Source organism: Mobula birostris, chromosome 11 (genome assembly GCF_030028105.1).
Source record: "Mobula birostris isolate sMobBir1 chromosome 11, sMobBir1.hap1, whole genome shotgun sequence".
In the NCBI taxonomy this organism is placed as follows: domain Eukaryota; kingdom Metazoa; phylum Chordata; class Chondrichthyes; order Myliobatiformes; family Myliobatidae; genus Mobula; species Mobula birostris.
Genome location: NC_092380.1, coordinates 19,283,040 through 19,298,189, shown reverse-complemented (window position 1 = coordinate 19,298,189; position 15,150 = coordinate 19,283,040). Strand labels below are relative to the sequence as shown.

Genomic DNA, 15,150 nt, shown 5'->3' with positions numbered 1-15,150 from the left:
GAGACTGAAGTGGACCTTGATCCTTGCAATCTCTGGATCACCCCAGTGGCCACATGCTAGTCTGGGCAGGAACAGAAAGATAAATGAGTGGCTGAGGAACTAGTGCTTCAGGTCCTTAGGTCATTGGAGATCTTCTGGCGAAGGGATGTCCTATACAACAGGAACGGGCTAGGCCTTAACTGGAGCGGATCTGATATCCCGACTAAGGGGTTAGCTGTTTCCTCTACTGAGTTTGGCAGGGGAATGGGAGCCACAGGCCAGAATACGGATGGACTGGGAGGAAGGTAGATGTCATGACCAGCAAGAACAGGCAAGGAGCAAGTTTACAGACACAAAAGAACATATTGAAGTGAGCTTATCCTAATATCAGCAAGATTTGTTATCTAATTAACAAAATGAACTTTATTCGCAATTAAAAAATTACAATAAACCATTTAATACTTTCCATACTGTTATGGGTAATGGTGATGAACTTAAGAGCATGGCCCAGTAGATGGAACTATGATACTCTGTGTGTGTGTGTGTGTGTGTGTGTGTGTGTGTGTGTGTGTGTGTGTGTGTGTGTGTGTATATCACACATTTTATGCGAGTTGCTTGGATTTCCAGCATCTGCAGATTTTAGAAACACAGAAACATAAAACACCTACAGTGCAATACAGGCCCACGAGGCTACGCCGAACATGTCCTTACATTTTCTCCTGCTTGTACTTGGGACTATGATGTTGTGGACGGCTGATTTCGGACACATGGAGGGCATTTAAAGGACAGGACAGTCAGAAGGAACACTAGGATGGCATGGTTAGCGAACCTTGGATTTTGAGAGAGGTGGTGAATTTAGTCAAGAAAAACAAGTGCATGGGAAGCTAAAATCAAACACCCTTTTAGAAGCCAGAAAATAACCTTTTAACAATTATTTCGTTCTCCTTGTGTACTGGAAAATGGCAATCTTGAAGTTGTATATGCAAGGAATAGGGGACTTTGTTTGTTTTGTCGTGGCCTGTAGGGCCTGTTTCTGTACCGCACTATGTTTCCCTTCCAGCATTACACATAGATGCTGCTCGACCATCTGACTATCACACGGATCAGTTCAATGTTCGTCCCTTTGTATCCACATTACCTCTGCTCTACCAGAAGGGGGCCATCATCCTTTGCCCCGGCCTCCCCGCACTTCACCCTCCCACCTACAGAGGGCGCTCTCTCCCCACCCCCTGCTTCCCAAGCTTGCGCCTGCGCATCGGGGCTCTCGCGAGACCAGATGGTCCCGGGACCTGACGGTAAGCGCGCGACTGCGGGTCCGGACCGGAGAGAGGTACGTGTGAACGGGAGTTCGTGAGCGATCTCCACGCGGGGACTACGCCGCGGACTCCGGGGAGCCTCGGTTAAAACAGATCAGTACTTTATTCGTCAAATGGCAACTTGTAGTTTATTCGGCCTCTGTCATTTATCCATTGTTTGAGACCGCCTTCCTTCTGATAGGCCGGGTGCCCTCTATGGCGATTCTGATTGGTGGATTGTTACGTAATCAGGGGTGAGCGTCTTAAAGGGACCGCGTCCCTGTTACCTGGCAAGGCGAAGCCGTCTGTCCTGAGCCCATTATAAAGTTATGGTGATGATCCTGCCTTTGCTGCGCCTAAAAGGGACAGCACGTCAACTTTATATAATTGAAAACCTACCTGGTGCGTAGTTTTGGAACAGCAAAAGGCCATTTAGCCCCTCCAGCAGGTGTAGCTGTTTAGTAAGATCCAGGTGGAGGATCCAAGGAAGCAAACTATTGATCAAAAAGTGTTGACTGGAATAAACAGTATTGTTAATTGGTATTTGATTCACCAATGACTACCGGGGATTAATTCTGGCCTTCCTTCCACAATCTGGCCTCTGTGTGACTCTCGTTGCGGTTGATTGTGAGCTGCCTGTGCAGTTCAGGGACATTAGGGATGGTAGCATTGCCGGTGGTATCCATATCTCATGACAGATAAAGAAAAAAAAAGGCTTAATTGTAAGTGGTTGAATTCATCAGTCCCCATCACTAATTCAATCATGGTAAACTGAGTTGCAGATTTCCACCTTTGTCCTGTCAGCTGCTTTCTCGAGCTTTAATCTTAGGATCATGACTTTTCCTGAAACTTGCTTAGAAGTTGGACCCCAGGGATGATTCAGGAATGAAAGGGTTATCATCTGAGGAACGTTTGGCAGCTCTGGGTCTGTAATCGCTGGAATTCAGAAGGAGGAGGGGGATCTCATCGAAATCTTTCGAATGTTGAAAGGCCTAGACAGAACAGATGTGGAAAGGATGTTTCCCATGGTGGGGGAGTCTAGGACAAGAGTGCACAGCCTCTGGATAGAGAGATGTCCATTTAAAACAGATGCAGAGAAATTTCTTTAGCCATAGGGTGGTGAGTTTGTGGAATTTATTACCACAGGCAGCTATGGAGGCCAGGTTGTTGGGTGTATTTAAGGCAGAGATTGATAGGTTCTTGATTGACCATGGCATCAGAGGTTATGGCGGGAAGGGTGGGGAGTGGAGCTGAGGAGGGGGAAAAAAGGATCAACCATGATAGAATGGCAGAGCAGACTCGACAGGCCAAATGGCCTAATTCTGCTCCTAGGTCTTACGGTCTAATCAGGGATTGTAGCTTCTCCCTGCTATTCACCAGGCATCAATCATCCAATATGGTAGAGGTTCCTAACCTTTTATATGCCATGGACCCCTACCATTAACCAAAGGGTCTGTGTACCCCAGGTTGGGAACCCCTGCAATATGGATAGCATCCCAAATTCCTACCACCTTTGTATGTAGAAATGCTTGTTTATCTCACTCTGTACAAACCTTGCTCTGTTTTTTTTAAGATTCTTACTGTTAGTGAGGAAAGTTTTAATCTATTTGCCCCGTCGTTTCTCCTTGAAAACGTCAGTCAAATTGCCTCTAAACTTAAGTTCTTGGAAACACGAGCCTGCTTTGTGTGATCTGCAGTCAACCAACCATCCTGCTCTCTGCCTTCCAAACTCACCTGTAAAAGGTATCCACTCAGAGTTCCCTTTATTAGGTACAGCTGTGTACCTGCCCGTTAGTGCAAATATCTAATTAGCCAGTCGTGACAGCAGCTCAATGTATTAAAGCATGCAGGGGCATGATCAAGAGATTCAGTTGTTCAGCCAAACATCAGAATGGAGAAGAAATCTGAACAAAGTGATTTTGACTGTGGAGTAATTGTTGGTGCCATACAGAGTGGTTTGAATACCTCAGGAACTGCTGATCCCCTGCGATTTTCACGCCCAACAATCTCTTGAGTTTACAGAGAATGGCCTGAAAAGCAAAAAAGCAGCCAGTGAGCGGCAGTTCTTTGGGCAAAGATGCCTTGTTAGTGAGAGAGGACAGGGGAGAATGGGCAGACTGGTTCAAGCTGACAGGAAGGCAGCGGTGACTCAAACAACCATGTGTACAGCAGTGCCGTGCAGACGAGCGGCTCTGAACACACAGCACTTTGAAGAGCAGCGGGGACTACTCCTGTACTTAATAAAGTGGCCACTGAGTGTGCTTGCGCAGTGGCCAGCTTACTGAACCAGCAGACAGGTTTCTCTGCTGCCAGTCCCAAAGCTCAGTCACTGTGGTAGGGCAGGAAGGTAAACTGTCATTGTCAGTTGGTGTAGGGAAGGTAGAATGATTGCTGCAATAGTCAAGTCCAAAAGTGTCAAAGGCAGATGAGCAGGAAAGGAGTGGCCTTGATGTGAGATCAGGGTCAAGGCTGATTTATACTTGTGCGTACAGGCTACGCCGTAGGCCTGATTTATACTTTTGCCTAGCCGTACGCCGTAGCGAGCATGCATAGTTGTGTCTGCGTCGCTCTGCAATTCACCGCCAAAACGCTAGTTGGCGGTGGGGTTTCTATGCCGCTGTGTTGAGTTTCTTCGTGAGAGACATGGACAAGGAAATGCATTTCAAATATTTTCGGATGTCGGCAGGTGGATTTGAAGATTTGGTTCATCGTCTCCAACCATTTATTTCGCATCAGTGTACGGACACGGCGGAGAAAAGCAACCGGAAATGCGACGCTACCAAGCGGACCAATCACAGTTGTTGCGGGCCGCATCACCGCAACACGTGAGTTACATTTTTTGGGGAGGTGCACATCACCCTACGGCGTAGAGTACGTGGTACCTATGGCGTACATTTGTCGCACAAGTATAAATCAGCCTTCAGACAGGTCACGGAGATTGAAAGCAGTACAGATATGATCTGGGAACTGGTTGGGCTGAGTTGTTCTCCGATTTTGGCAATTTATTTGCAAGCGTTTCATCACCATACAAAGAGACGTCATCAGTGCGCTGTAAATTGTAGTGTGTCCTCTCAATGCTTGGTCCTTCTATACTTGTCAATCAGCTGATCGGTTGCCATTTCGGAAACTCATTTGTGACGTGGGGAGGAATTTTGCCCGCATCAGCTCATAAATAGGATCGAAGTCTGCACATTTGTTTACAGGCCAAGCACTCGGAGGACGCACCACAATCAACAGGGCACTGACGACTTCTCCCTGCGTGGTGACGAAATGTTTGCAAGTAAATGGTCAAGGTCAGAGGACAACTCAACCCATCCATCAACCAACCCAGTTACACATTTTCCAATTATTTCTGACCTGGGAACTGTCAGGTCTTCTATCCTTGGGAAAGAAACTTTAGAAATGCAGGAATTTTAGAACTGCAAAGGAGAAGCAAATGCACTTTTTTTTGTGAAACGTTACTTGTTTCTCAGGTGACCCGTTACCATTGAGGGAGGTAGCCCTGAGAATTGTCGCCGGACTCTCACAGTGCTTCTTCTACCCGACAGGACAGCCAGCGGCTCCCCTGCAGTGGACATGTCGGACTGGCGCTCGCACTATCCCAATGAGGACGAGGAGGATCAGGATGAGGCCGAGGAGAACGAAGGTACAGCCAGGGCCCACGTCCCTGCAGTCGCAGATGGCTCTCCAGTATAGCAGCCACATAGCGGAACAGCTCTTACACGCTAGTCAATGATCATAGCAACCACCTGAAATGTGTTCACCAGCCCTAATGACTGCAATGTGTTTGCTCTCCTTTCAGAGGAATTCAAGTTCACAGGAAGGGACAGTTTAATCTTCCTAATTGATGCCTCAGAAACTATGTTTGAAGAGGACAGTGAAACAAAGATTTCACCATTTGATATGACCATTCAGGTGAGAGGGGTGTTTGTTGTACTCTCTGACTATCCCCTCAACTTTCCCAGATACAGAAGCACGAATCCAAAGGCTGTGAGCTGAAGTGGGATGAATGTGAATTAGACTATGATGAGAGATTGAGTTTGGCTGTGCTGTGCTCGCGGGGCTTCAGAAGGAAGGGAGGAGATCTTATAGAAACATATTAAATTTTGAAAGGGATAGATAAGATGGAGGCAGGAAAGTTGTTTCCACTGGTGGGTGAGACTGGAACTAGGGGACGTAGCCTCAAGATTCGGGGGAGTGGATTTAGGACAGAGATGAGGAGGAACTGTTTTTCCCAGAGAGCGGTGAACCTGTGGAATTCTCTGCCCAATGAAGCAGTGGAGGCTACATCAGTAAATATATTTAAGACAAGATTGGATAGATTTCTGCATAGTAGGGGAATTAAGGGTTATGGGGAAAAGGTAGATAGGTGAAGATGAGTCCATGGCCAGGTCAGCCATGAACTTATTGAATGGCGGAGCAGGCTCGACAGGCCAGATGGCTGACTCCTGCTCCTATTTCTTATCTTCTTATAAAAGGGCAGCTCCCACAGCAGACTGATGCTTTCTGTGGTGGGCAAAAGAGACGCAAGCCTGCATGCGATCATGCTCTGACCATCGAGTGGGGTGGGGTCAGGACATAGGGTGAATGTAAGCAGGCTTTTCCCCCTCAGGTTGGGTGAGACCACCACTAGAGGTCATGGGTTTAGGGTGAAAGGTGAAACATTTAGGAGAATCTGAGGGAAAACTTCTTCACTCGGAAGGTGGCACTGGTGTGGAGCGAGCTGCCAGCGGAAGTGGTAGATGCAGGTTCATTTGTAACATTTCAGAGAAATTTGGGTAGCTGCAGGGATGGGAGGGTTATGGAGGGATATGGTCTGGGCACTGCCAGATGGGACTAGGCAAAAGATCAGATCGGCACAGACTAAATGTGCCAGAGGGCCTGGTTCTGTGCTATAGTACTCTATGACAGGGGTCCCCAAACTTTTTTGCACTGCGGACTGGTTTATTATTGACAATATTCTGGCGGACCGACCGACCCGGGGGGGGGGGTAGGGTTGCCAACGGACAAGAGTAACCGTCAAGTACGTTCTGTTTACTCTGAGACCACAATTACCATGAGGCCTTGCGCGGGCACCTGTGTGCGCATGCGTGTATGTGCCGATTTTTTTTCTACAAATCGTTTTTGGCGATTCTGTTCGGGGGCGGGGGGGTGGTGTTAATCATGACCGGAATATAGAAGATCAGTCAACTATAAGTCACTTTTCAGTGGCTAATACACTCAATTTCATTTCTAAAAGGGATTATCTAACGAATATAGTATTAAACACACAGCGCATATTTTCCTCGCATGGATAAGTCAATTACTGTATAAGTCACCTATAAGTCAATAGCATCATAACATTTTAAGTAATGTTTGGATATTAAACACACAGCACATATTTTCCCCGTATGAACATATAAAATCATTGCAACACACCAATATCGCTGAATCAGTGGGAGCCCTGGGCTTGTTTCTCTGCAACAAGACGGTGCCATCGAGGGGTGATGGGAGACAGCGATACTCGAAGGGGATTCCTTATGTCCAGTCTATTCCGCAATTTGGTTTTCGTTGCATTCATTGCAGAGATATGTTGGAAATGGAAGCAACGTTTTCAGTGCTTTCGTGGCTATCTCAGGATATTTAGCCTTAACTTTGATCAAGAATGCTGTTAGAGATGTTATGTCAAACGTACTTTTCGGCCTGCCGTCATTTGCAAGCTCAAGGAGTTGATCTTCCCGCACTGACACAGATGATGCGCGGGTAATGACCTCGCGTGCGTTCAAGCTCAACAGTGGGTGTGACAGGGAATGAGGAAAGGTGCAGCTGACTCATACCGCCAAATCATATCGTTTCCTCGCGGCCCGGTAGCGCATGCTTTGCGGCCCGGCACCGGTCCGCGGCCCAGTGGTTGGGGACCACTGCTCTATGACAATGACTCTATGGTGTGTTATTTTAGCCTTGTGGAGGAGTCCAGAACAAGGGGGAGTAACCTTAAAATCAGAGCTAGGCAAGCTGGGGTGATGACAGACAAGAACCCTGATGGCTGGTGGGGCTAGGACAGTTGAGAAGTTGGAACAAACAGTGGCAGGATGAAGTTAAAATACAGATCAGACTTTTTGTTACAAAATGATAGAACAGGCTGGAGGAGATGAATGGCCTCTTTCCATTCCTACCAAGCTGCTCTCGAGGGCATTTTGTATATGTGTTACAATCTAATATTGGACGGTTTATCCTATGAGTTGCCACAGACAGAAGGAGTGATCTCCTTCCAATTGTGATCCAGGCACTTTCCCGAAGCACTAACTGCACCGAATGGTTTTTGTCGATGACTGATTTGACCCTGTCTGCCTGCAGTGTGTTCACAAAGTTTATACCAGCAAAATCATCAGCAGTGACCGTGACCTCCTGGCCGTTGTCTTCTTTGGGACTCGAGAGCACAAGAACTCCGTTGACTTCAGGCATGTTTATGTGCTGCATGACCTGGACACTCCAGGTAGGTTTATCTACCAGATCAGTGTGAACTCGGGTATGGGGTGTCTGCCTGCTGCATAAATCAGTCCAATGCAAGATCTCACAAATAAAATAGCAATTACAACCAAGAAGTCTATTCATGTTAGTTGAGGGATAGGGGTCTGCATTGGCTGTAAAAAGACCATAAGCCTACAGTAGGTTCAGAATTAGGCCATTATGACCATCAAGTCTGCTCTACCCTTTCATCATGGCTGATTTATTATCCTTCTCTTCCCCAATCTCCTGCCTTCTTCCCATAACCTTTAACGCCCTTTACTAACTAAGTACCTATCACACTCCATTTTAAATATGCCCAGTGACTTGGCCTCCGCAATGAATTCCACAGATTCACCACCCTCTGGTTAAAGAAAATCATCCTCATCTCTCTCTGTTTAAGGGATGTCCTTGTATCCCAAGGCTGTGTGTGCCCGCTGGTCCTAGAGTCCCGCACTATCAGAAACGTCAGATTCAGAATCAGGTTTAATAGGTCGTGAAATTTGTTCACTCTGCAGAACAATGCAATACATAATAATAGAGAAAAACTGTCAATTATAGTAAGTATATATATATTGAATATATTATATATATTAAGTAAATTGGATAAGTAATGCAAAATTTTGTTTTTAAATAGTGAGATAGTGTTCATGGGTTCAATGACTGTTCAGAAATTGGATCCTCTCCACATCTGAAGGACAAAAGATTTGAGATACCCTGAGATGCTTAATCAATGCAATTGTTTTCAAGTTGCCTTTGCGTGGCTCACATTTACCGCTCTCCTCCTCCGTACTTCTTCACTTATCATTTATATTTACCAACTCGCTGCTGAAAGCTGGTGCAGAATCTGTCTCAATCCCAACACTTCCACCTGCTCACAATTCCTTGTGTGAAGACCTTTCTCTGCCCTCTCTAACTCATTTAGTTTTCTTTCAGATGGCGGGGCGGAAATAGATCTCTACCAAAGGAGGTGTAAGGCTAGCCGGCAGATCATCCTTGGGCAAGGTGTAGCACCTGCTCAGCCCCCTACCCCCAGTCAGGGTCACCTGAAGCCGTGGGAGCAGGTGGTGGATGGTCGTACGAGCAACTGGTGCGTATCACAAGTCCTGGTTATGTGACCACTGACAACAGGCAGACAGTCTCGGAAGAGTATTGACAATGGTTGGGGTCACCCGTCTTGTAAACACATTGCCCAGAGGAAGGAAATGGCAAACCACTTTTGTAGAAAATTTTTGCCAAGAGCAATCATAGTCATGGATAGAAAAAAGAATAAGAGCTTATTAGCAGATTAAAGACAGATAGAAAACCATGATCACCCACATCATTCAACATGGCACATAAGGATGATGAATCTTGTTTTAGCAGCTATGTCGACTGATGAGCATGTACTGCTTCTCTGTCACCCTATCCTGTCCTTGTGTACTATAGCTTAAACCACTATGTCTTTATGATATTTCTGGTGCTTTGGAAATATGGAACATTTTCAAGTCTTATATTTGTACTTCCTCATCATATTAATGGATAAACTCATCTGCAGTAAAGCAGTGGGTTATTTATAATATTCTGCCATTGTATCACTGTAATTAATGTATTTCATATTTACGATTCAATCTTCTGCTAAGGCTCTACCTAACTTATAGAACAGACTTCAAAAACATGGCTGAACTGTGGACAAATTAAACAACATTTCAGAGAAGTATTTTTAATAATTGAGGTATTCTGCATTTTTTTTTTTGAAGAATACATCTCACGAGGTTCTGAACAGGTCATCAGTGATGTAACCTGGGGTCATCAGGTGTTTTGGGTTTTTCAATGTCAGACACTCTCACCCAGGCGACCCAGCCGTGGTTGATCCAGCCGATGACTTGGGTTCAGGTAGTGTGTGCTGCTGATCCCCGTGGACTTGCTGTCTTCATTCAGAGCCATCTCGAGGCTTCCTCTGCTGCCTCAGTAATGTTGCTGATGGCTCTCTGCCACCTTGTACCAGCGATGCCCGATGCACTGAGGGCTCTGTGAAGAGACTGTCCAGTGAAGCCCACTTCAACGGGCATGAACTCTGCCTTCCATCCCTGCCTCCCGAAAGTTACTGACCAGTTCGTCGTATCTGGCAAGCTTCCTCTCCCCTGGAATGTGGTAGGACCCTGGAAAATATGCACCACATTCCATAACTCCAGAGTCTCCTCTTAAAGTGAAATTTGTCAGCAAGTATGTTTGTACATATTTTGCCCACCTGAAGGTGAAGATCTCAAACCTGGCAAAAACTCGCCGCCAACCGGGCAGCAGTGATCTCTGCCATCCTGCAGGGGTCTGGGATTTGGGCATCACACACCAAGTGCCTCAAAGCACTGGAAAGGTACTTCCAAATCTGCTGGCAGGGTAAGCGGACCATTCTGTGTCCTTTTCCAGGATAACACCCTCAGCACTGAAGGCCTCGTAGCACTCTGATGATTTTGTTGATCAGACTGTGTTATACGCACGAAGCTCTGTGATGGGATGAAGTTACCCAGTGGAACAAGGAAAAAAACCTGGATGATCTCAAAACCTCCTGGGGGGTGGGGGGAAGGGCAATTACGACATCTTCAGTAACTCCAAGTAGAGCAGGAGCATTGTGGATGACATGGAGATCCTGTTGTCCATGTATTTGGAGTATGACGACACCTCACCTTAACTGCGGAAGGAGTGCCCTGCCTGCTCATTAAGCACCTGCTGCCCTAACTGGGAAAATCTGTGCGCCTCACATCGGTGCCCTACCTCAGAGTGGAGTGGGAATGTCACCCTGAATCCCAAGTGACTGTCAACAAAGAGCAAAAATAGCTTGGCAGAGTATGGAATGAACGATTGGGGTGAAGATGCAGGGAAGTACGATGTTTAATGCTGTAGTTGCTTGCTCTGACCAGGAGGTGGTACGTGGAGCAAGTTTGGGAAATCTTGGAGGTGCAAAAGACTGTGCAGATGCTTACATCTGGAGCAATACACAATCCACAGGAGGAACTCGGTGAGTCGAGCAGCATCTGTGGGGGGAGAGGAATTACCAACGTTTCCGTGTTTCGATCTAACTCCCTAACAGATGGTGTTCAGTCCGCTGAGTTCCTCCAGCAGATTGCATGTTGTTTCTGGAGTCGTAATCCCAAATCCCCAGCTGTCTTGTATTTTATAACTAAGTAACCTACTTTCAGTACTGTAAACCATTTTCTGGTGCCGTATTCCAGACTGATGTTATAAAGCATCTGCCTCTCTCTGGACACAGGTGCTAAGCGGGTGCTGGAAATGGACAAGTACCAAGGGGAGAGAGGCTACCAGCTCTTCAAGAATGAGTTGGGCCACAGCAGAGACGTCTCTCTGAGTGATGCACTGTGGGTCTGCTCCAATCTCTTCAGTGACATCAGGCTTAAGCTGAGCCACAAGCGCATCATGTTGTTCACTAACAATGACGACCCTCACGCTGCTGACAGCTCCAAAGCACGCATGGCCAGAACCAAGGCCAGTGATCTCCGAGAGACAGGTGGGTGGGCTACCGTTACCAAATCCGAATCAGAATCAGGTTTACTATCACCAGCATGTATCATTGAATTTGTTGTTTTGCAGCAGCAATACATAATAAAGACTGTACATTACAGTAAGAAGTGTACTTGTATATTAAAAAGTTAAATTCAAAAAGAGGAAAAAAAGTAGTGAGATAGTATTCATGGGTTCAGTGTCCATTCAGAAATCTGATGGCAGAGGGGAAGAGGCTGTTCCTGAATCGTTAGGTGTGTGCCTTCAGGCCCCTGTGCCTCCTTCCTGATGGTAACAATGAGCAGGGGGCTTGACCTGGGCGATGAGGGTCTTTAATGATGGATGCTGTCTTTCTGAGGCATCACTGTTGAAGATATCCTGGATGCTGAGGAGGTTCGTGCCCATGACGGGGCTGACTGAGTTTATAATTTTCTGCGGCCTCTTCCGATCCTGTGCAAAGGCCTCTCCATACCGGACAGTGATGCAACCAGTTAGAGTGCTCTCCATAGTACATATGTAGAGATTTGGCAGTGTCTTTGGTGACATACAATTCTCCTGAAACTCCTAAAGAAATGTAGTCGCTGTCATAACTTTGAAACTGCATCGATATGTTGTAACTGAATTGTAACTATATCAATATGCTGGGCCCAGGATAGATCCTCAGAACTTGAAATTGCTCACTCTCTCCACTTCTGATCCCTTGAGGAGAACTGTTGTGCGTTCCCTCGTCTTAACCTTTCTGAAGTCCACTATCAATTCTTTGGTCTTACTGATCATGAGTGCAAGGTTGTTGCCGCAATGCCACTCAACCAGCTGATCTACTTTGCTCCTGTACGCCTTCTCGTTGCCATCTGAAATTCTGCCAACTATAGTCATGTCGTCAGCAAATTTAAAGATGGCATATGAGCTGTGCCTCGCCACAGCGTCATGGGTGTAACACTGGGAGCCACTGTTGGGACAGACTCAGTGACGTGTATGTGATACTATTTCTCTGCCACTGAACCATGCAGTTGTACAATGAGGCATACTGTACAGTGTTACACAGCATTAGTCATAGGGTATGGAACCAGGCCCTTTCACCCAACTTATCCATGACCATGACACCCACTAAACTGGTTCTATTTGCCAATGTTTAACCAAAATCGCCCTCAATCCCTCCTATCCGTGTACTTACCCAAATGTCTTCTGAATGTCGTTATCTTGCCTTCCTCAATCACTTCAACAGATAGGTCGTCATTATCCTCTGCATGAAGAAGTTATCTCTGGGCTCCATTTGAAACTCTTAAACTCTCTCTAGTTTTCAGTTCCCCTTCCCCATTATTTATACAGTAGTACTTAGCTAAATATTGCAAAACACAGTAGGGCAGTGTCACCAATGTCACTGAGTCATGGAAAGAATTAAGATTCTTGTCCAGAATTTTGCTGAAAAATTAGATTTAACTAATGAATAGAGGGGGAGATAAAGGGATGGGGTTTAACAGAGTTTTAGGTTCAAGTTTATTGTCTTGGGTATACATTCATAGGGTATAAATACGATGAAAATTAGCTTTTTATATCAGGAACACAGTACATTGCAGATGTGAAAAATAAAGTTAACATAGACTTATTGAGACCTCGGTTGCTCTGGCTTGACCATAACTACAATATGGAGAGCAAACTGTTGCCCACGTAGCAAGCTCCTCTCTCCATGCATCTGATAAATCCAAAGGAATGGCAGAGATTGATACAGTTCCATACGAGCAGTTTCACAGGGGTTCCCAGTCAGCATTGAACTCAGCTTTAGGGACTCCTGCTCCAGATTTTTTCTTTGGGGTTTACTCCCAAAGCCTCCCCCCCCCCCCCCATGAGTGGGTATAGCCGCAAGGCAGCAGAGGTTTGAGATCAGAGATTTCCTTCTCCTAGATGAGCTGCCAACCTCGGCTGACGAGCCCCATCTGCCTGAAGTGACTGATTTTAAGGCGCCAGTAACCCACCTTTGCCCCTTCTCCTGTCAGTAGAATTGGTTCCACCGGGCTTGGTGGCTAAGCCACGCGTAAAGGCCAGGAACTGGACTTGTTAGACACTATTTGAATTGCATGCCATTGGGAACATTTAATAGGTTAGCGGGAGCTTATCTCCACTAACTGCCCCGGCCATAACGACCTTAAGGAACCAACATAAAATTAAATTAACATAAATTACACGCAACTTGCTCAGCAACACAAAAAATAACATTAGTGCAAGTTGAGAGAGAGAAAGTCTGAAGTCGAATTGGGTTTTTTAAGGTTGTTTGAAGAACCTGATGGCAGTGGGGAAGAAGTAGTTCAACCTTGAGGTATGGGTCTTCATGTACCTCCTCCCTGATGATAAATGTCACCTTCATGAGGCGTTAGATGTTCCTGATGATGGGGAGACCTGTACCCATTAAAAATTTACAAACTTTTAGTCATTCATGTCTGGGATGATGAGTGGTCCTGTTACCACTGAAGTCCTGCTCAGTGATTTCTCCTCACACCAGGGGAATGCCATTGAGTCAGACAGTTCAGCGGGGCCCTTCAGCCTGTTGTATTTGTCCCTGCTACCAGCCACCCATTTGCACCAGTCCTACACTGTCCATTGTATTCTTTCCACATTCCCATCAACTCTCTCCACTCTCTCGGCTCTGTAACCTTTTGCGGTCCTGTGCATTGGAGCTCCCAACCCTGGCTGTGATGCAATGTCATAAAGCCTGTGGACAAGTCAGCTGGAAATATGGCCATCAGTAGGGGACCAGTGAAGACTAGAGTGGCTGTGGAGGGCAAGTTTTGATCAGTGCAGGAACATAATCTCATGTCGTATACACGGAGGGACAGTGCATTGAAGCAGCCCCCTGTTGTACATACAGATCCCATAGGGTTGCAGAGGCTGAAAGGACTCAAAGCTTTGGAGGGAGGAGGGTGGGTTTGAGAGTTTGCATCTGTTTGATAATTGCGTATCACATTAAGGCGTGTGTAGACCCAGACAGCACACTATTCCTAAAGGGGGAACTTCAGCTAAGCACAATGCTTCAGCTGCCTGGATTCACAGAGGAAACTGGTCCAGAATCTTGCCTTCATCACTCTGGGCTTTGAGTACTAGAGTTGGGATGTCATGTTGCAAAGATACAAGTCATTGTTGAGACCAGATTTGGAGTGTGTGCATCTTTGGTCACCAAGCTATAGGAAGGATAGCATTAAGCTGGAAAGCAATCAGAAAAGACTTACGAGGATGCTACTGGACCTGGAAGGTTTCAGTTGTAAGGAGAGGACAGACAGACTGGACATTCGTTCCTGGAGTGAAGGAGGCCGAGGAGTGACCTTGCAGAGGTTTATAAAGTCATGGGGGGGCATAGTTAAGGTAAACATCTATAGATGTACAATGCAGAGTATTCTAACTGTGAAATGGGAACACCTCTTTTTCCCAAGGCTTTTGGTGAGTGGCAAAAGAATCAAAAGGGAAGTTGTTGGGCACATGAGTGAGAGAGGTGTTATAAAAATTTGGGAGGAGGTGGTGAGAAACTGCTGATTTCTTTCCACATTTTATATATACAGAGCTGACCGAAGTAGCTGTTAATTGCTGTTGTGAATGGATTTTCTGTGTCTGTGTTTAGGTATTATCCTTGACCTAATGCACCTGAAGAAGGCTGGTGGGTTTGATATCTCTCTCTTTTACTGCGACATTGTGAGCCTGTCGGAGGATGACGAGCTGGGCCTGCAGGTCAAGGAATCAGCCAAACTAGATGACCTGCTTCAGAAAGTCAGGGCCAAGGACCACAGGAAACGAGCGCTTACCAGGTCAGCCATCACAAGATTAGCATCTTCTGATTCATAAAACATTTAAAGAATCATAGAACACAATGGCACAGATACAGGCCCTTTGGCCCATCTCATCTGTGCCA

At 46.2% G+C, this 15,150-nt stretch overlaps 1 protein-coding gene across 1 annotated transcript in view; it reads left to right on the top strand.

Annotated features, from left to right (window-relative positions):
• Positions 1-1,241: 1,241 nt before the first annotated feature.
• Positions 1,242-15,150, top strand: part of xrcc6 (X-ray repair complementing defective repair in Chinese hamster cells 6) — a 30,828-nt gene continuing 16,919 nt past the window's right edge. The window contains exons 1-6 of the mRNA XM_072271844.1: positions 1,242-1,309; positions 4,823-4,920; positions 5,077-5,189; positions 7,611-7,749; positions 11,008-11,262; positions 14,863-15,046. Of these exons, the coding sequence (XP_072127945.1) occupies positions 4,851-4,920; positions 5,077-5,189; positions 7,611-7,749; positions 11,008-11,262; positions 14,863-15,046 (761 nt within the window). The 5' untranslated portion in view covers positions 1,242-1,309; positions 4,823-4,850. The remainder of the gene's footprint in view (positions 1,310-4,822; positions 4,921-5,076; positions 5,190-7,610; positions 7,750-11,007; positions 11,263-14,862; positions 15,047-15,150) is intronic.